Here is a 22,932-nt window from a genome sequence, read left to right as displayed (position 1 = left end):
AAAGGATTGCAATAGTTACCTGGAGCTAACCCTGCAGATAGCACTACTGGGTGATCTGAAAAGTGATAGTCAATCGATCAATAATATAATAATACTTTTAGCAAAAATGTTTATTTTCAATTTAAAATCTGTAGAAACAATGAGAATAGAAGGGTTCAGAACTTTTGTAAAACAGTACAGTTGAAAAATATATGGCAAATATAAATCCAATATGGATGGTGCTAAGCGATAGATGGGAGGTGTTGAATGGAGTTGAAGGATGGGACTAATAACAACTAACAACAACTAATAACAACAAGATAACTAATATAAAGCATACTGTGTCCATAATAAGTATATAGGTTATAAGTTGAGAGCTTTTGTGAAAAAGCACAGTTAGAAAGATATGGCATATAGAAGCAAACCGGATGGACATCATGAAAATGATCGGAGAGGTTGAGGGTAGAGGAAGTTCAGGAGTAAAAACAAACAAAATAGAATTATTGTAAAATTGACTGTGTCCATAAAATGTTGAGTTGATACAACAAAATGTATATAGTATGTATAAACTGGAAGTAGAGGACTAAGCGTTGTTGATCACTAGTTTCCTCCAATTAGGGGAGGGGTGGTGGGGTTGGAAAGTAATACAGATAAATATATATTTTTTAAAGGATATGTGTGTATATACAGTGAGGGAAAAAAGTATTTGATCCCCTGCTGATTTGTACGTTTGCCCACTGACAAAGAAATGATCAGTCTATAATTTTAATGGTAGGTTTATTTGAACAGTGAGAGACAGAATAACAACAAAAAAATCCAGAAAAACACATGTCAAAAATGTTATAAATTGATTTGCATTTTAATGAGGGAAATAAGTATTTGACCCCTCTGCAAAACATGACTTAGTACTTGGTGGCAAAACCCTTGTTGGCAATCACAGAGGTCAGACGTTTCTTGTAGTTGGCCACCAGGTTTGCACACATCTCAGGAGGGATTTTGTCCCACTCCTCTTTGCAGATCTTCTCCAAGTCATTAAGGTTTCGAGGCTGACGTTTGGCAACTCAAACCTTCAGCTCCCTCCACAGATTTTCTATGGGATTAAGGTCTGGAGACTGGCTAGGCCACTCCAGGACCTTAATGTGCTTCTTCTTGAGCCACTACTTTGTTGCCTTGGCCGTGTGTTTTGGGTCATTGTCATGCTGGAATACCCATCCACAACCCATTTTCAATGCCCTGGCTGAGGGAAGGAGGTTCTCACCCAAGATTTGACGGTACATGGCCCCGTCCATCGTCCCTTTGATGCAGTGAAGTTGTCCTGTCCCCTTAGCAGAAAAACACCCCCAAAGCATAATGTTTCCACCTCCATGTTTGATGGTGGGGATGGTGTTCTTGGGGTCATAGGCAGCATTCCTCCTCCTCCAAACACGGCGACTTGAGTTGATGCCAAAGAGCTCCATTTTGGTCTCATCTGACCACAACACTTTCACCCAGTTCTCCTCTGAATCATTCAGATGTTCATTGGCAAACTTCAGACGGGCATGTATATGTGCTTTCTTGAGCAGGGGGACCTTGCGGGCGCTGCAGGATTTCAGTCGTTCACGGCGTAGTGTGTTACCAATTGTTTTCTTGGTGACTATGGTCCCAGCTGCCTTGAGATCATTGACAAGATATTTTGTGTTTCTTCCATTTGCGAATAATCGCACCAACTGTTGTCACCTTCTCACCAAGCTGCTTGGCGATGGTCTTGTAGCCCATTCCAGCCTTGTTTAGGTCTACAATCTTGTCCCTGACATCCTTGGAGAGCTCTTTGGTCGTGGCCATGGTGGAGAGTTTGGAATCTGATTGATTGCTTCTGTGGACAGGTGTCTTTTATACAGGTAACAAACTGAGATTAGGAGCACTCCGTTTAAGAGTGTGCTCCTAATCTCAGCTCGTTACCTGTATAAAAGACACCTGGGAGCCAGAATTCTTTCTGATTGAGAGGGGGTCAAATACTTATTTCCCTCATTAAAATGCAAATCAATATATAACATTTTTGACATGCGTTTTTCTGTTTTTTTTGTTGTTGTTATTCTGTCTCTCACTGTTCAAATAAACCTACCATTAAAAGTGGGCAAACTTACAAAATCAGCAGGGGATCAAATACTTTTTTCCCTCACTGTATATTTATTTATATGTATGTATGTATGTATGTATGTATGTATGTATGTATGTATATTTTAACTTTATTTAACTAGGCAAGTCAGTTAAGAGCAAAGTCTTATTTACAATGACGGCCTACACCAGCCAAACCCGGACGACGCTGGGCCAATTGTGCGCTGCCCTATGGGACTCCCAATCACGGCCTGTTGTGATACACCCTGGAATTGAACCAGGGGGTCTGTAGTGACGCCTCAAGCACTGAGATGCAGTGCCTCGGGAGCCCGAGTTGCGCAGTGGTCTATATTTTATGAGAAAAAAAAACATGGGTGATTGGAAGTGATGCAGACAATTACATTGATGGAAGTTAGTCTATCTGCAATATTAAAGCTGATCTACCACCTAAAAAAAGAAAATGAAATAACAAAACAACTAAATAAAAATACATAAAAAAACACCTGCAACAAAACAACATGCTAAGAAGGAATATGTAGGCCTATTACAGCAACATTTGAGCAGTAGCCTAGGCTGGCTACTCAACCACAATACATTTTGAGTGCACCATACAGCAATGCTGCATTCAACTGCACTGGTTATCCATGCACTGCAAAACAAAAGGACACATTTTTGTTATTTGGAGTTATTAAATACTTTTCGATTAGGGTCACAGCATATTATGCACATCTGCAAGCATAGCAGCAAAGGCTGGATAAACATTGTATGATTTTTAAGTAATTAATTTGCATTTTATTGCATGACATAAGTATTTGATCACCTACCAACCAGTAAGAATTCCGGCTCTCACAGACCTGTTAGTTTTTCTTTAAGAAGCCCTCCTGTTCTCCACTCAATACCTGTATTAACTGCACCTGTTTGAACTTGTTACCTGTATAAAAGACACCTGTCCACACACTCAATCAAACAGACTCCAACCTCTCCACAATGGCCAAGACCAGAGAGCTGTGTAAGGACATCAGGGATACAATTGTAGACCTGCACAAGGGTGGGATGGGCTACAGGACAAAAGGCAAGCAGCTTGGTGAGAAGGCAACAACTGTTGGCGCAATTATTAGAAAATGGAAGAAGTTCAAGATGACGGTCAATCACCCTCGGTCTGGGGCTCCATGCAAGATTTCACCTCGTGGGGCATCAATGATCATGAGGAAGGTGAGGGATCAGCCCAGAACTACACGGCAGGATCTGGTCAAAGACCTGAAGAGAGCTGGGACCACAGTCTCAAAGAAAACCATTAGTAACACACTACGCCGTCATGGATTAAAATCCTGCAGCGCACGCAAGGTCCCCCTGCTCAAGCCAGCGCATGTCCAGGCCCGTCTGAAGTTTGCCAATGACCATCTGGATGATCCAGAGGAGGAATGGGAGAAGGTCATGGGAGAAACATCATTCTTTGGGGATGCTTTTCTGCAAAGGGGAGAGGACGACTGCACCGTATTGAGGGGAGGATGGATGGGGCCATGTATCGCGAGATCTTGGCCAACAACCTCCTTCCCTCAGTAAGAGCATTGAAGATGGGTCGTGGCTGGGTCTTCCAGCATGACAACGACCCGAAACACACAGCCAGGGCAACTAAGGAGTAGAGCCCCAAACTGAGGGTGATTGACTGTCATCTTGAACTTCTTCCATTTTCTAATAATTGCGCCAACAGTTGTTGCCTGCTCACCAAGCTGCTTGCCTATTGTCCTTTAGCCCATCCCAGCCTTGTGCAGGTCTACAATTTTATCACTGATGTCCTTACACAGCTCTCTGGTCTTGGCCATTGTGGAGAGGTTGGAGTCTGTTTGATTGAGTGTGTGGACAGGTGTCTTTTATACAGGTAACGAGTTCTAACAGGTGCAGTTAATACGGGTAATGAGTGGAGAACAGGAGGGCTTCTTAAAGAAAACTAACAGGTCTGTGAGAGCCGGAATTCTTACTGGTTGGTAGGTGATCAAATACTTATTTCATGCAATAAAAATGGAAATTAATTACTTAAAAATCATACAATGTGATTTTCTGGATTTTTGTTTTAGATTCCGTCTCTCACAGTTGAAGTGTACCTATGATAAAAATTACAGACCTCTACATGCTTTGTAAGTAGGATAACCTGCAAAATCGCCAGTGTATCAAATACTTGTTCTCCCCACTGTGTGTGTGTATGTATGTATATATATATATATATATATATTATTTCTCTTTTGTTTTAACATGTTTAAAATGCTATATGCAGCACTATGTAGTAAGTGGACATTATAGTGCATTTGGAAAGTATTTAGACCCCTTCACTTTTTCCACATTTTGTTACGTTACAGCCTTATTCTAAAATAGATTTAATAAAACAATTCTAAAGCTACACAAAATACCCCATAATGACAAAGTGAAAACCGGTTTATCAATTTTAGCCCATTTATTAAAATGTTTAAAACATACCTTATTTACATCAGTATTCAGACCCTTTGCTATCAATCAATCAATCAAATGTTATTTATAATGCCCTTTTTACATCAGCAGATGTCACAAAGTGTTATACAGAAACCCAGCCTAAAACCCCAAACAGCAAGCAATGCAGATGTAGAAGCATGGTGGCTAGGAAAAACTCCCTAGAAAGTCAGAAACCCATGAAGAAACCTAGAGAGGAACCAGGCCATGAGGGGTGGCCAGTCACCTTCTGGCTGTGCCGGGTGGAGATTATAACACTACGTGGCCATTAAGGCCAGATTTTTCTCCAAGATGTTCAAAAGTTCGTAGATGACCAGCAGGGTCAAATAATAATCACAGTGGTTGTAGAGGTTGCAACAGGTCAGTACATCAGGTCACTTGGCTTTTCATAGCCCGGCATTTAGAGGTTGAAATAGCAGGTGCGGTAGAGAGAGAGTTGAAACAGCAGGTCTGGGACAAGGTGGCACGTCCGGTGAACAGGTCAGGGTTCCATAGCCGCAGGCAGAAGAGTGGAAACTGGAGCAGCAGCACGACCAGGTGGACTGGGGACAGCAAGGAGTCATCAGGCCAGGTAGTCCTGAGGCATTGTCCTAGGGCTCAGGTCCTCCGGGATGAGAGGGAGGGAGTATTAGAGGGAGCATTCTTAAATTCACACAGGACACCAGATAAGACAGGAGAATAACGCCAGATATAACAGACTGACCCTAGCCCCCCGGCACATAGACTATTGCAGCATAGATACTGGAGGCTGAGACAGGGGGTTTGGGAAACACTGTGGCCCCATCCGACGATACCCCCAGACAGGGCCAACCAGGCAGGATATAACCCCACCCACTTTGCCAAAGCACAGCCCCCACACCACCAGAGGGATATCAACAGACCACCAACCTACTACCCTGAGACAAGGCTGAGTATAGCCCACGAAGATCTCCTCCACTGCACAAGCCCGAGGGAGCGACAAACCGGAGAGGAAGATCATATCAGTGACTCAACCCACTCAAGTGATGCACCCCTCCTAGGGACGGCATGGAAAGCATCAGTAAGCCATTGACTCAGCCCCCGTAATAGGGTCAGAGGCAGAGAATCCCAATGGAGAGACAGGAACCGGCCAGGCAGAGACAGCAAGAGGTTTGTCGCTCCAGTGCCTTTCCGTTCACCTTCACACCCCTGGGCCAGACTACACTCAATCATAGGACCTACTGAAGAGATGAGTCTTCAGTAAAGACTTAAATGTCAAGACCGAGTCTTCGTCTCTCACATGGATAGGCAGACCATTGCATAAAATTGAGCTCTATAGGAGAAAGCCCTGCCTCCAGCTGTTTGCTTAGAAATTCTAGGGACAATAAGGAGGCCTGCGTCTTGTGACCGTAGCGTATGTGTAGGTATGTATGGCAGGACCAAATCGGAGAGATGGGTAGGAGCAAGCCCATGTAATGCTTTGTAGGTTAGCAGTAAAACTTTGAAATCAGCCCTAGCCTTAACAGGAAGCCAGTGTAGAGAGGATAGCACTGGAGCAATATGATCAAATTATTTGGTTCTAGTCAAGATTCAAGCAGCCATGTTTAGCCCTAACTGAAGTTTATTTAGTGCTTTATCCGGGTAGCCGAAGAGTAAAGCATTGCAGTAGTCTAATCTAGAAGTGACAAAAGCATGGATTAGCTTTTCTGCATCTTTTTTGGACAAAAAGTATCTGATTTTTATAATGTTACGAAGATGGAAAAAAGCTGTCCTTGAAATATTCTTGATATGTTCGTCAAAAGAGAGATCAGGGTCCAGATTAACGCAGAGGTCCTTCAGTTGTTGTTTTTTGACGACTGTACAACCATCAAGATTAATTGTCAGATCCAACAGAATATATTTTTGTTTCTTGGAACCTAGAACTAGCATCTCTGTTTTGTCCGAGTTTTAAATAAAAAAATGTGCCGCCATCCACTTCCTTATGTCTGAAACACATGCTTACAGGGTAGGCAATTTTGTGGCTTCACCATCTTTCATCGAAATGTAGAGCTGTGTGTCGTCCGCATAGCAATGAAAGTTAACATTGTGTTTCCGAATGACATCACCAACAGGTGAAATATATAGTGAAAACAATAGTGGTCCTAAAACGGAACCTTGAGGAACACCGAAACGTACAATTGATTTGTCAGAGGACAAACCATCCACAGAGACAAATGTATATATTTCCTATGAGACTCGAAATTAAGCTCAGGTGCATCCTGTTTCCATTGATCATCCTTGATGTTTCTAGAACTTGATTGGAGTCCACCTGTGGTAAATTCAATTGATTGGACATGATTTGGAAAGGCACACACCTGTCTATATAATGTCCCACAGTTGACGGTGTATATCAGAGCAAAAACCAAGCCATGAGGTCGAAGGAATTGTCCGTAGAGCTCCGAGACAGGATTGTGTCGAGGCACAGATCTGGGGAAAGGTACCAAAACATTTCTGCAGCATTGAAGGTCCCCAAGAACACAGTGGCCTCCATCATTCGTAAATGGAAGAAGTTTGGAACCACCAAGACTCTTCCTAGAGCTGGCCGCCCGGCCAAACTGAGCAATCGGGGGAGAAGGGCCTTGGTCAGGGAGGTGTCCAAGAACCCGATGGTCACTCTGACAGAGCTCCAGAGTTCCTCTGTGGCGATAGGAGAACCTTCCAGAAGGACAACCATCTCTGCAGCACTCCACCAATCAGGCCAGACGGAAGCCACTCCTCAGTAAAAGGCACATGACAGCCCACTTGGAGTTTGCCTAAAGGCACCTAAAGGATTCTCAGACCATGAGAAACCAGATTCTCTGGTATGATGAAACCAAGATTGAACTCTTTGGCCTGAATGCCAGGCATCACGTCTGGAGGAAACCAGGCACCGCTCATCACCTGGCCAATACCATCCCTATGGTGAAGCATGGTGGTGGCAGCATCATGCTGTGGGGATGTTTTTCAGCGACAGGGACTGGGAGATTAGTCAGGATCGAGGGAAAGATGAACGGAGCAAAGTACAGAGAGATCCTTGATGAAAACCTGCTCCAGAGCGCTCAGGACCTCAGACTGGAGCGAAGGTTCACCTTCCAACAGGACAACGACCTTAAGCACACAGGCAAGACAACGCAGGAGTCACTTCAGGACAAGTATCTGCATGTCCTTGAGTGGCCCAGACAGAGCCCAGTCTTGAACATCGAACAACCGATCGAACATCTCTGGAGAGACCTGAAAATAGCTGTGCAGTGACGCTCCCCATCCAACCTGACAGAGCTTGAGAGGATCTGCAGAGAAGAATGGGAGAAACTCCCAAAATACAGGTGTGCCAAGCTTGTAGCATCATACCCAAGAAGACTCAAGGCTGTAATTGCTGCCAAAGGTTCTTCAAGAAAGTACTGAGTAAAGGGTCTGAATACTTATGTAAATGTGATATAATATTTTTTATTTTTAATACATTTGCAAAAACTTCTAGTACCTCTTTTTGCTTTGTCATTATGGGGTATTGTGTGTAGATTAATGAGGGGGAAAAAACAAGTGAATGATTGCAGGCCCATGTGTCAAATGGCTTATTTGCATATAGGCATACTGTAGCTCTGATTTAGCTCTGATTTAGCTATGGCGTACCGGACAGACAAATTGGGTAGTGCATCATCAGTTCCTCTTGTCATGTTAGTCATTGCATACCTTAGAGAGTTATTTATAAATGTCAACTAGCTCATGTCAGCAAAACATTTCTTCAATTAGGTTTTTTAGCCCATACATATTGTTGACATATCACATAGACATGGCAAAATGTATAGAATTGCAAGAAAATGGACTTTAAAACTACAAAGTTTTCTTTGCACCCCATGACAAAATGTGTAGAATTGCAGGAAATAAGCCCATAGAAATAGACGTGGCGTGTGTGTGCGCGCACGCGGGATGTTCCCCAATGCTGGAAGGGGGGACCCGAGTGAAAATGTTTGGGAACCACTGGTCTAGTGTACTACAATTCTGACTATGTTTAATCCTGACGCTCTGTCTAAACTAATATGCCTCACTTGCGATACGATTTTGGAAACCTTGGTGCAGCTTTCCTAAACTGCGTACAGTAATTATATTTTGTATCAAAATTATTTATCGCTTATATAGCCTAAAAGTTAAGTTCCAAATGTTTCTGAAACTGTGTCGCGTGCAATGTGTATTTGCGTTTACACAAGAGATCCACATAGCACGTTGTGGCCATGAAACAAAGCAAGCCCATTCATTTTCAATTAAGGAAGCGAAGTGGGCTGGGGACCGTTGGGCGATGCAAGCATAGGCGAGGTATGTGAACAAGACAGGACCAATGTTGGAATAAGCAGAACTTTATTCAAATACCAGCGACATTGCCTCATGATTGACCAATCGAAGCTCACAATAGTTTCCAATCCCTCCTGGATTGGCTGTTGATGCGATGCAAGTGTGGCTCTCCGAATTTACGCGAAGGATCTCGGGCCATGAGCATTTGCGCAGTGTCAGAGCCTAGGCTAATATCAGGCGGCACACAGTTTAATGAATAGACAAAATGGTTAATAACATTTACCGTCTATTTGAATGTGCTAGCCCTTATCATGACTCCAATTAATTACATTGCATTACATCTGCTGCAATTATGGCTAGTTAGCCTGGCTACTGCGATCAAAATAACACTGCTGCAATATAATTTGTAAAGGGCACCTTGATATTTAGGAGCATTTCATCAAAGTTTCGAAACCCAGTTTGTAGTAATGTTATCTTTGATTTAATGTTTGTGAATTATCAGACTGCAGATTACAGGCTATTCAGTTTACCAAATTGTTAGGTTAGGAAGAGATTGTTCAGTGCCTGTTTGCAGATTGCTAGCTTTACTCACATCCAATTGCATTAGCCCAGGTCAAACATGCACTGTTTGACCTGACAAAGATCCATGTTAGATCGAAACGTTGACCAATAAAGGTGGTAAATTGGGAGCATATACAGTGCAGGCCTCTGTTCTTTTTCATATATCCTGTAGAATTCATAATTCAAGTGTATTTCATAGCTAGCTACCTGTTTGAACTAAATGTTGCATGAAGTTTTAATGATAGCTAATTTTACTGGCGGGAAAGAATGAATATAAATATGTATACCATTTCACAGTCGTCTTCTTCTTCAATCAATCAATCATGTTCTGCCCAATTCTGTACTACCATGAAAATAAAGTTAAAAAAAACAAATAAATCCCTAACTTCTGCCACACTCTTCCCCCCAAAAACCCTCCCCAAACCCATTCAACTTTATCTACAGTACCAGTCAAAAGTTTGGACACACCTACTCATTCAAGGGTTTTTCTTTTATTTTTACTATTTTGTAGAATAATAGTGAAGACATCAAAACTATGAAATAACACATATGGAATCATGTAGTAACCAAAAAAAGTGTTAAACAAATCAAAATCTATTTTAGATTTTAGATTCTTCAAAGTAGCCACCCTTTGCCTGGATGACAACTTTGCACACTCTTGGCATTTTCTCAACCAACTTCATGAGGAATGCTTTTCCAACAGTCTTGAAGGAGTTCCCACATATGCTGAGCACTTGTTTGCTGCTTTTCCCTCACTCTGTGGTTCAACTCATACCAAACCATCTCAATTGGGTTGAGGTCAGGTGCTTGTGGAGGCCAGGTCATCTGATGCAGCACTCCATCACTCTCCTTCTTGGTTAAATAGCCCTTACACAGCCTGGAGGTGTGTTTTGGGTCATTGTCTTGTTGAAAAACAAATGATAATCCCACTAAGCGCAAACCAGATGGGATTGCGTATCGCTGCAGAATGCTGTGGTAGCTATGTTGGTTAAGTTTGCCTTGAATTCTAAATAAATCACAAACAGTGTCACTAGCAAAGCATACCCACACTATCACACCTCCTCCTCCATGCTTCACGGTGGGAACCACACATGCAGAGATCATCCGTTCACCTACTCTGCGTCTCACAAAGACATGGCGGTTGGAACCAAATATCAAATTTGGACTCATCAGACCAAAGGACAGATTTCCACCAGTCTAATGTCCATTGCTTGTGTTGCTTGGCCCAAGCAAGTCTCTTCTTCTTATTGGTGTCATTTAGTAGTGGTTTCTTTGCAGCAATTCGACCATGAAGGCGTGATTCACGCAGTCTCTTCTGAACAGTTGATGTTGAGATGTGTCTGTTACTTGAACTCTGTGAAGCATTTATTTGGGCTGCAATCTGAGGTGCAGTTATCCTCTGCAGCAGAGGTAACTCTGGGTCTTCCTTTCCTGTGGTGGTCCTCATGAGAGCCAGTTTCATCATAGCGCTTGATGGTTTTTGCAACTGCACTTGAAGAAACTTTCAAAGTTCTTGACATTTTCCAGATTGACTGACCTTCATGTCTTAAAGTAATGATGGACTGTCATTTCTCTTTGCTTATTTGAGCTGGTCTTGCCATAATATGGACTTGGTATTTTACCAAATAGGGCTATCTTCTGTATACCACCCCTACCTTGTCACAACACAACTGATTGGCTCAAACACATTAAGAATGATAGAAATTCCACGAATGAAAAAGGCACACCTGTTAATTGAAATGCATTCCAGGTGAGTACCTCATGAAGCTGGTTGAGAAAATGCCAAGAGTGTGCAATGCTGTCATCAAGGCAACGGGTGGCTACTTTGAAGAATCTCAAATATAACATATATTGTTATTTGTTTAACACTTTTTTGGTTACTACGTGATTCCATATGTGTTATTTCATAGTTTTGATGTCTTCACTATTATTCTACAATGTAGAAAATAGTAAAAATAAAGAAAAACCTTTGAATGACTAGGTGTGTCCAAACTTTTGTATGGTACTGTATATCATGCTGTATATCATGCACTCCACCCTTAGGATTTTTCAGCATGCCAACAACCATTTCAACAGTAATATCTGTTACCCCCAATATCTCTTTTGCCGTCTCCACAATAACCTTCAACCTGGCATTTCCACAACCCGAGTCGTATTGATAACCTTACCACAATAAAAGCTATGAAGTCAACTTTATTCATTATTGAAGTGTCCTTTGACACCACACATTCATGAGCATAAGGTTTCTGAACAGGCCTCGAAACCATGCCAGGGCCATCAGAAGCACCAGCCCCGACAGTAGGTCCACTTACTACAGGTACATCCATGTAAGCTCCGTCAGTCCGCACTGTAGTTCTACCACTCTGTTTTACGGCCTCTGCATATGATACATCATGACTGATCCTATATCTCTGAGCCTCTAGCCTCTCTCTGTACCTGGCATCCACCAAATGCTGCACTGTGTTCTCCCCCATAATTACAGCACTTAAACTTCACATTGCTTCCACATTCACCGTAATCCTGTGCCCCTCCACACTTAGCACATCTTACCTTTACACTGAGAAGCTACATGTCCCATTCTTTGGCATTTAAAACACTGCAGTGGATATGGGACAAATTCTCTAACATTGAAACGAAGGAATCCTATCTGTACTTTTCCCGGCAAGACTTTCTCAAACCCCAGCATCACTGATAAGCTTTCACTTCTTTGACCCTCTTTCCTACTGATCAACATTTTGGCCTCAATCACTCTGCCTCCCTTCACATTTTCTTTAATTTCATCTGTGGACATAGATATTGGGACTCCTGTGATATCTCCCCTCAATCTAGCATAAGCACCAGGGGCATGGCTTTTAATCTTTAAGCTTTCAAGCTTTTCCATTTTCAGAATCTTTGATGCTGAGCCTGGCTACCACACAATATTAACAATCTACCATTTCCAATGAACCAAGCTAATTTCACTTCACCTACCTCTTTCTCTATGGCATTAGTTAGTCGGATATGGTGTAAGTGAGGCCCTGTGGTTTCATCAAACACTATCACCACTTTCCACTCCAACACATTGTTACTCTTGCTTCCTACCTTGGCCCTCTTTATGCTTTCTTTACTAGGCACTCCACTGCTTTCTGTATCATGATCTCTCTTCTTCCTATGTCTTTCCACTACCGACCATTCCCGTCCTTGACCCTCATCCTCCCGCTCCATACCATCAGAACTGACACCCATATTGATCGTATTCCAGCACAGCTGTTGCTTCACCAACTTTTTCTCAATTTCGTCCACACTACACGCCACCATTTCCGACCTCTCGTCCCTGCGTCCAATATCTTTGCCAGGCTTCGCTTGCCCCGCCATCATCTTGTTTTGAATGTGAAGCACTTCCGGGTCACGATTTTTTTGAATCCTTCATAATAAGAGTCCTGTCCTGTAAATTGTGTAAATTAATAATTTCCAATAATTGAAAATATGCACATTTATTGACATATTATACTAGTTATTAAACAAGAATTTCTAAAAGTGTTTCTAAAAGTAATTATGCGATACATTTTTTTAAATGAGATTTTTAAGCCTACATGGTAAACAATGTTTGTGTGTGTGTACTCCAATGACTGTATGTTGTACTCCTATCATCTAGATCAACACCCCTGTAGTTCTTTGCTTACACCCACACTCTGAGACACATGACTGTGCCACTAGAGATCCTGGTTCGAATCCAGGCTCTGTCGTAGCCGGCCGCGACCGGGAGACCCATGGGGCGGCGCACAATTGGCCCAGCGTCGTCCAGGGTAGGGGAGGGAATGGCCGGCAGGGATGTAGCTCAGTTGGTAGAGCATGGCGTTTGCAATGCCAGGGTTTGTGTGTTTGTTTCTATGTGTGCATCATATCATATGATGTGTGTGTGTCCTCAGGTCTGAGTGCTGGAGAGCAGTCTCTGGTTGTAGAGGTATTGGTGGCATCAGTACGTCAGGCAGTAGAGGGACCCCTGCTGGCCGGAAGGAGCACATGCAAGAAGGTCAGTGTGTTGAAGAGGCTTAAGCGCAATTACCATAATCACCCATTCTCCCTGAAGTATGGACTTGTTTACTCCCCCAAAAGGATTTAAAAACATTGGATTGGTAAAAGTGTTTTACCATATTTATTACACCTCCAACCTAACGCTTTGAGCAAGTGCACTCTTTTGGGAGAAGGTTAGTGTGGAACCCCAGCGTTTAAGAAATATATTACCTTCAACAGTGTTATCTTGTGATCAAGCCATCAAGGTTTTGTAATTATTGGTGTCGTAAAAATGTTAGCTAACGGGTTAGCAATTAGCATGTTTGACATTTCAGTGGAAATAACTGTAAGTCGCTCTGGATAAGAGCATCTGCTAAATGACTAAAATCTAAATGTAAATGTAAATACTACTATTATCAGCTTTTTGATAAGCGGTTTAGCAAAAAAAAATAAGTCCCGTATTATCGGCATACGGTCCCCAGTTATCGGCCACCTTACTATTTTGTTCAATTACAATAAATATCAGTTTAATTTTGTTGAAAAAAGACACACCAACCTCGTATCCGAAGTGTTTACTAGATAGTTGGCCTCCTGTAGCTCAGTTGGTAGAGCATGGCGCTTGCATCGCCAGGGTTGTGGGTTCGATTCCCACGGGGGGCCAGTATGAAAAATGTATGCACTCACTAACTGTAAGTCGCTCTGGATAAGAGCGTCTGCTAAATGACTAAAATGTAAAATAGTTGACTAGTTGGCTAGCCTTCCGGTAAAGAATTATGACTTGCCTGTCAACTTTCCATTGCGTAGCCCGGTGCACCCTCCTGTGGACTCTTAAGAAATGGTTCTTCACCAACATATTCAGTGTTGTAACCAAATAATGTCTCATCATTTGTTTTACAGATTAATATTATGTTTTGAGAAAGTAGATAACAGTTGAATACTAAAATATGAGTATTAATAATTTACATCAAATAAAACTTTAATTTCAGTTATGTGTATTGACATAAACAATGAAAACACTGTTGGAGTTTGTGTTGCAGAGATGCACTTGAAAAGTAAAGGAAGAAATACACAAGATGGGTTGAATAAATATATATATATATATATATATATATATATATATATATATATATATATATATATATATATATATATATATATATATATATATATTATATTTTAGACATTTATGTTTTTGTACAAATAAATAATTTCATATGAACACAAACAAAACAAACAATTAAATCTCGACCTCCATCCCTATATTGTCACAAAAATCACAATAAAAATCCAGCTCCACCGCTACCTCTGGATCCCACTGCACACACCTGCAGTGGACCCAGTGCTGGCAGAAGTTACAGCACACCCATGGCACCTCAGATCTACACTCCTGAGGGGAGCTTGCAGGCGGATCATGCTCCCCGCAGCGAGCACAGCAGGTGGTGTCTTCTTTTATAAAAAATAAAATAATAATACAAATTAATTAATATGGTTTTGCAAAATGTAGAAGTTCTTCAACAACAATAGTAATTGATACAACTAAGAGAGAGAAAAACAGATTATAAAGTACCTGAGAGTGTTGCCATGGATGGCGTGACCGGTGGAGCTTTTCTCTTCCTTTTCTGTGCTGCAGTTTGAGAAAAAGTGGTGTTCGACAGAGCATGTTACATGAAAACCCTTTTCAACTTTTTTACATCAATACCTCTGGAGGAAGCTGCAGAAGGTGGAGATTACTTCTTTTTTTTTACATTGCTGTTTGTAATGGTGGGGTTGAGGGGCCGACGATGGTGTGGCTGGGAGAGTAGGCACGTGGCCTTCTTCTGCAGCTGGGGACTCCGGCGGCTCCTACAGGTGTTGCACACTGGGAGGCACTGGTATTGGTGAAGCAGCTGTCAGGAGTGGTTCCAGCAGGTGGTCCAGCAGATGCGATGGCGTCAATGGTCTCATCCATGGCAGCCCTCTCCTGTGCCCTCTGTGTTCTGAGGGCTGCCCGACGCTCTTTCTCCTCTGCCTCGGCCCTCTCCTTCTCACCCCTCTCCTGCCACTGCCGCGTGTATTCCTTCCCGGTGAGGCATGTGGCGACCACAGGGATTCTTAAACCCTTCCACCACATAGCGCATGTCCTTGCATCATTGGTACGGGTAGCGGAATACTCTGGCAAACTCTGATTTGTTTACCATGTAGGAGTGGTCAAAATGGCTAATATCTCCAGCTACCTTGGAAAACTCAGCCTTTAAAGGGCCAAAGTATGCCACGTCCAGCGGCTGCAGGACATGGGTGCAGTGTGGTGGAAGACAAAGAAGTATAACCCCTTCCCTTAGTGCCGCCGCGAGCACCTCCGGGTCCATTTTCAACATGTCCCTGACTGAGTCTGTAATACCAACATGTTTCAAGCAGACCACCATAGTCCCCGTGCCCAAGGACACTAAGCTAACCTGCCTAAAAGACTACCGACCCGTAGCACTCACGTCTGTAGCCATGAAGTGCTTTGAAAGGCTGGTCATGGCTCACATCAACACCATTATCCCAGAAACCCTAGACCCACTCCAATTTGCATACCGCCCCAACAGATCCACAGATGATGCAATCTCTATTGCACTCCACACTGCCCTTTCCCACCTGGACAAGAGGAACACCTATGTGAGAATGCTATTCATTGACTACAGCTCAGCGTTCAACACCATAGTGCCCTCAAAGCTCATCACTAAGCTAAGGATCCTGGGACTAAACACCTCCCTCTGCAACTGGATCCTGGACTTCCTGACGGGCCGCCCCCAGGTGGTAAGGGTAGGTAACAACACATCTGCCAAGCTGATCCTCAACACGGGGGCCCCTCAGGGGTGCGTGCTCAGTCCCCTCCTGTACTCCCTGTTCACCCATGACTGCATGGCCAGGCACGACTCCAACACCATCATTAAGTTTGCCGACGACACAACAGTGGTAGGCCTGATCACAGACAACGATGAGACAGCCTATAGGGAGGAGGTCAGAGACCTGGCCATGTGATGCCAGGATAACAACCTCTCCCTCAACGTGATCAAGACAAAGGAGATGATTGTGGACTACAGGAAAAAAATGAGGACTGAGCATGCCCCCATTCTCATCGACAGGGCTGTAGTGGAACAGGTTGAGAGCTTCAAGTTCCTTGGTGTCCACATCACCAACAAACTATCATGGTCCAAACACACCAAGACAGTCGTGAAGAGGGCACGACAAAGCCTATTCCCCCTCAGGAGACTGAAAAGATTTGGCATGGGTCCTCAGATCCTAAAAAAGTTATACAGTTGCACCATCGAGAGCATCCTGACTGGTTGCATCACCGCCTGGTATGGGAACCCATGGCTGGCGCAGTATATACAGTACTGCAGCAGAGCATTTTCATCCTCTGGTGCAAGCAATGTGGGTGGTCCACTGCGACAACCATGGGTCACCCGGCCGCACAGCCTGTCCGCCATGGTCTGCCGAGGTACACCATGCACCTTGGTAGATAAGAAAATAAAACTGTTACTAGCAGATAAAATTCACATACACATGGTAATCTCCTAAAAACAAAAGATGCCTAACCTTGGCAGCCTGGCGGATAGCCATCCCTGCCCCGCAGTCCTCCATGGCATGGAACATGTCCACCTCACTCCACTGCTTCCTCTTGACTTTCTCCATGCTGTGGTGTTAATACATGTAGCTAAATAACTTTGCATACTATACACATTTTAGAAAGATGACTCAATCTGAATATGTATAAACATTTACATTTCAAAGCTAAGGCTTTGAAAGTTGATGAACGTTTTCACAATAACTGAAAGTGTACCCACCTTTTTTGTTTGATGTTATCTGTAATGAAAATTAGTGTCCCAATTAGTTTAATATTGATGCATACATTGTAACATTTGACTAAATAATGGCTCTATGTAGCTGTTGTAAGATGAAATATAGCCAACAGTGATAGGTGTCAAAAAGTTCATGGTTCAAAGTTCCAAATACATTTTTGCAGATTGTGCAAAACGCCTCCGTCAGAGGACTCCAATTTTGATACGGTAAAGCTTGACAATATTCAGCTGTTTTCGTGATATGTATTATCTAACGCTTACAATTTCTTTCCTTTTTGCTTACTTAGCAGTTCTATCAACATTTAGCAACTAAGCTAGCAACATTAGAAAATCCTTTAGCTATATTTGAGAGGTAATAAGTTGGATGTTAAATGATAATAATATAATAATATGCCATTTAGCAGACGCTTTTATCCAAAGCGACTTACAGTCATGCGTGCATACATTTTTTGTGTGTGTATGGGTGGCCCCGGGGATCGAACCCACTACCTTGGTGTTACAAGCGCCGTGCTCTACCAGCTGAGCTACAGAGGACCACGTGTGTGGTCTGTCGCGCAGTCGGATTTTACAATATACAGCGTGTTCCACAAAATGTGTACATATATAACTTTTTTGAAAACTCTCAAAACCTAACTTAACTTACATAAATTGCACTGAAAATCGGTGGTCAGCTAGAAGGGTGTCGTTAGTCGCAAAACTTACCGTTATTTTCCAGTCCATTTAAATGTTGAGCTCGAGGTGATTTAGTCCTCCAACCGCTAGAGAGTGTCCGAAGTTGGGGGAAAATTAGCTAGGGAATCGGACCGCAGCCTAGAACTGCCCTGTTTGAAAATGCATCCTTCACATGATTGGATAGGTAAAGGCTGGATGAAACCCCTGCTTTTAGTTGCATCTGTGATTGAACTCCAGTTGTTGATTGTGATGTTGTTTTTGGCCTTAAAAATATATATTTGGGCATTTGTCATTGAACAGAAATACATTTACATAACATAACTCCTTGTGTTTTATTGCTGTCTTACAAATCCTTTCTGGAATGATATTCATGAATGAGTATCACTTAAAATTCAAGGCTTACATGATATTCATTTGAATAACATTTTTTATTGTACTGATTACAATGGCAAATATATTTCAAATCTTTTTGTTAATGTAACAATGTTTTTGACAGGTGGTAAGTGCCAGAGAAAAAAAGGCTCAGGTAGATGACTGTGGCAGGCTCACTGAATACTTCCTCAAGGTACTGCCACAGTTACTGATTAAGGTAAGAACACACACACACACACACACATTACGTTAGTAAAACACACTCTTTCATGGGGACATATTACACCAGTGCAGGAGGGCTGGTGATGACAGAAAAGATGACGATGGTAGTGATGATGATAATGGTTCTGATAATGATGCTGATGATGGTTAGGATAATGACGATAATGATTGTATTGATATTACACTTTCTATCCTCCTACTAGTTAATATCTGTTAAGGCTACTGCCACTAGAGGGCATTACAATACAGCAGGTGACCGGTTATACTCCATCTAACAATCTCACAACTAACATGGCTTTTGCTACAATGGACTAACTGGTGTGCAGAATAAAAAAAAAAATGAAAACGATGATGGTTGAGATAATTGTTATATGATAATGATGATTGTGATAATTATATTCCTAGTATTCAGGGAGCCCTGAAACTGTGGCATCCCTTTTGAAGATACCTCAGTACTTTCACCCAGACTCACCTAATGCAGAAACCCCACAGGTCAGCCTACATTGTTCTTGTAAAAGTTTAATTGTTGTCAGTTGATTGTGATATGTGATTGTCTTACCTACTTTAGATGAATGTACTTGTTGTAAGTTGGTCTGGATAAAAAGTGTCTGGTAATTGACTAACATGAAAATGTTAAACAAATACCATAGAGATTAATAAGTAAAGAAATACATGACAATAAGACTGGAACTTATTTATTATTTTATATTAGTGTACTTCTCAGCAATTACATTGCAATCCTGTTGTTTACAGATTGCTTATCTACCCTCTTAGCACCTTCTGCTGGTGAGACTATTAAAACAGATTTGAGAAGGAAAAAATCTCCAGCATTATGCATTCTTGTATGCTTCACAGTACTTTCAATGGATCCAAAACATATTTTGTCAATAGACCTTGATCAGGGGTTAAAGTTAAACCTCCATGAAGGTCTATTGACCCAACCATTTGTTTGAGATCACCAATGCCAGTGTGTTGTTTTACATATACACCCAAAACTAAACTAAATGTCCGAACAACCCTGTTTTAAAGAGTATTTCTCTCCCCCTTCCTCCCAGGCGTTGTCGTGCCTGCTGGCTGAGATGGGAGCTGTTGTGGAGCGCCACACTGACCCTGCGGTGCTGGAGGCGGCTGCCCGCTCATACCTCAGCCTGTGTGGGGAGGAAACAGCCTGGCACCCCCTGGCACGACCAGTCAGGGACACAGTGGTCCAATGCTGGGCAGACAGACTGGCAACACTGCTGGGAGACGCACTGCAGGTAGGCACGGAGATGCCATGTGTAACACATACATAAAAATATGTGGTTTCTTCAGGCTGTTTTTTGAATGCAGAGTGGCGATTGAGTTGCCATGTTTCTCTTCCCCCTCTTTCTCTCTTTCCCTCTTTCTTCTCAGGATGGCAACTTCACTGCTGATGAGGAAAAAACAGGAGAGATTCTATCCACGCTGAAGAAACTCACTGCATTCCACAAGTAAGATAATGTGTAAAATGTGTGTGTTTGTTTGTCTGTGTGGTGTGTTTGTGTGTGTGTGTGTGTGTGTGTGTGTGTGTGTCACCTACTCTTCTCTCTTGTAGTGCCCAGGACCTGTCTCGTTGGGGACTGTTTGAGCAGGTCTCTCCTCTTCTCTCAGTAGAGATCATGCATGGTGGATTACCTACACAGGTAGAGTATAGTATACCCTGCCCTGAGCTATGATCACCCTCTGTCAAATAACATCACACCAGTCACGACTTGCCTTACTAACACCTGAGCTCTTCCTATATGGAACATCACATAACCTTTGACCTTTACAGTACAGTTGAAGTATTAAACACCAATCAGGACTCACTCTAGTTGAGAACACCATTCCTCACCACCTCTGACCTCCCTCTCTCTCCCCTCTCAGCTGACAGTGGAGGCCCTGCAGTGTGTATGTTACTCTGTCCTCTGGAACCTCAACACCAGCAGAGAAACCCTGACCTCACGGGTGACCACCTGATATTACCTCCTACAGTTAGCTAGTCCCTTTTCTACAGTTAGCTAGTCCCCTTTATTTACAGTTAGCTAGTTGCCTGTACGGTTGTACTGAAGTATTGAATGCTATGACAGACAGTGTGTGTGCGTGTGTGTGTGTGTGCAGGAAAAGGCTGTAGCCCAGAGGAGTCAGATGAGAGCATTGTGTGAGAAGTGTCTACGTTGCCTGTCCCACAACGATCAGAGTGTGAAGGAGCAGGTAGGACACACAGCAGCACTATTAGTCTGAACCTTTAAATACTTTAGCTGCACTGGGTTGATCTTGTCTGGTGCATTGGAATCAATGGAATAGTCCCAAGAGTGTAAATCCTTCCCATCTGGCACAGCAGGCAGGCTCAATGAAACGGGTCTTAACACAGGACTGCTAGCCTCCATGTTATTTTGTCTAAATGGACCCGTATGTTGTGCATCAATATTGACTAGTGAACTATGAACTTTGTTATCCTACTATCCTAGTGACTGTTATCATTTACACCCCCGTACCTCATTCTGATAATTAGTGAAACTGATAAACTATCAGCAATCTCTTTCCATGAGAGAAACTGTACTATACTCAAAATGTGCTTTATTAGCGCTTTAAAGAACAAACATTATTTTAAATATTATTTAGATGATTATTTCCTCTGTTTCTGCCTTTCGGTGGCTCCAGCATGTGTGACAATGTGCTGCTTACACCATTGGACATACTATTGATTCTACATCACTGGTCATGTGATTGATTGTAAGTCATTGATTGTGTCCTCAACCCCTCAGGCCTTCCTATCTATCTCTGTGTATGATAACCTCAATGACACTGGGTGGTTCATCTGCTCTCTCTGTGAAGGGTACAACTAGCCTGAGCTAGTATTTGTCATGACAACCACTAAAGAGTTAGCTAAAGCAGAAACAGATCCGACAACCACACCACGATTGATCTAACCTTTATTCAACCAGACAAGTCAGTTAAAAACAAATGTTTCTTTAGTTCTCTGAATGTTGGCTACATCTCTCTTCACTGGTAAACGAACTAATAAGTTGTCTTGCTCCTGTCTCTCTGATGGTCTGTTCCCCCCCCCAGGCATTCCTGTCTCTGTGTGATGTCCTGACGGCCCACAACTACCAGTTGCAGGTGTGGGATCCCTCGTCTTACGGACCCCTGCTCTACACTCCCGACCCGAAACTTCAGAGGGCGCTGCTCGCCTTCATTCTGGAGCACGTCTTCACTGGAGCAGAATACGACAGCCACAGCAGGAGTGAGACCACTGACAACTCTACTTCTGATTACTGTAGATACTCTATTAGAGAGAGAGCGAGAGGGAGCTTACTGCACCCCCCTCTTACCATACCTCTACCTGACTCGCTCACCCCTTCTCCCCCAGGTCCCCAAACTCGACTGGAAATCAATACGAGTTTGTCAAAAGTTTGCAGGAATGTATTAAGTCAGGGTAGAGTGCAATGATGATCAAAAACATATCCATGAGACTAGATGAGGCTAGAGAAAATAGCACCTCTGTCACCGCTGTGTTTCGTCCTGTGCGACTTACACACTTGTACCTTTCCCCAGCAGATGGCAGGGTTTCTCTTTGTCAGACTGTAGGATGTACAGTATGTCTCAGGTTTACAGTTCACTCCCTGTTCCTGTTACAAGTTAATCATGCAGATATTAAATTCACAGCCGCAGTCGTAGCTAATGGATCTACACAGAGGTGCTCCTAGGCTATACATCGCTTCATATTCTCCTCCTCAAACCTGACCTAACAGTTGACTTCAAATCCCGTAGGAAAGCCAATAATACACACCCAGTGCTACACAGACTCATTATACAGTTTGTTATTAGTCCATGAGATCATAAGTATTTGTTAGGTGACGTGTCTATGGATGCTTTGTATGGCGTTTGGATACATTTTTACGGCTTCCACAGTGGGAAAAGTTATATAAAAAAACATGGCTATATTAAACAATGTATTTTGTGTGGGCCATTTACTGTATGTTGTATTGTGTATTGATGGTCAAGAGGAGGCATTAATAATCAATGGTACTTGACGACAGCTTTTCTCATGTGAAACATATTGCGTCCTCACGGTTCGTCCAGATAAGTCAATAACCGCACAGGAAGGAATTTCTCATCTGTTCAAACAAATGCAATATGGGACTATTGGTTTGGAACATATAGTAATACACTTCTATTGTGTTATTTGATTTACCTCATGGCCATTATAGTATAGACACTGTTTTCTATTAGGTGGTGGATTGGAGATCAGTCTCAGGGCAAAGGCATTAAGTTAAGTTACGAAATAAGGGCAATATCTTTCCGTTAGAAATAGCATTAACTTTGGTTCCCTTCTGTGAATGTTTTATTGTCTCTGTGAAAGATTGAACCCACATGGTGTCATAACTATAGTTGCATGTTGTCACTTATTTCCACCTGTTAAACCCATTGACCTGAAACTAACTAAACCACTCTTTCCCTCTCTTGTCTGTCT

The 22,932-nt window shown here is 42.6% G+C and overlaps 1 protein-coding gene across 1 annotated transcript in view; it reads left to right on the top strand.

Moving 5' to 3' along the window:
• Positions 1–22,932, top strand: part of LOC311130098 (cohesin subunit SA-2) — a 64,787-nt gene that overhangs the window by 28,055 nt on the left and 13,800 nt on the right. The window contains 9 exon segments of the mRNA XM_084162769.1: positions 13,284–13,387; positions 18,361–18,453; positions 18,864–18,950; positions 19,514–19,714; positions 19,851–19,927; positions 20,032–20,119; positions 20,343–20,423; positions 20,577–20,669; positions 21,528–21,734. Of these exon segments, the coding sequence (XP_084018895.1) occupies positions 13,284–13,387; positions 18,361–18,453; positions 18,864–18,950; positions 19,514–19,714; positions 19,851–19,927; positions 20,032–20,119; positions 20,343–20,423; positions 20,577–20,669; positions 21,528–21,734 (1,031 nt within the window).

This window comes from Coregonus lavaretus (assembly GCF_964263955.1).
Source record: "Coregonus lavaretus genome assembly, chromosome: 5".
NCBI classification, from domain to species: domain Eukaryota; kingdom Metazoa; phylum Chordata; class Actinopteri; order Salmoniformes; family Salmonidae; genus Coregonus; species Coregonus lavaretus.
The sequence above is the reverse complement of the archived record's forward strand: the minus strand, read 5'-3'. Positions and strand labels throughout refer to the sequence as shown.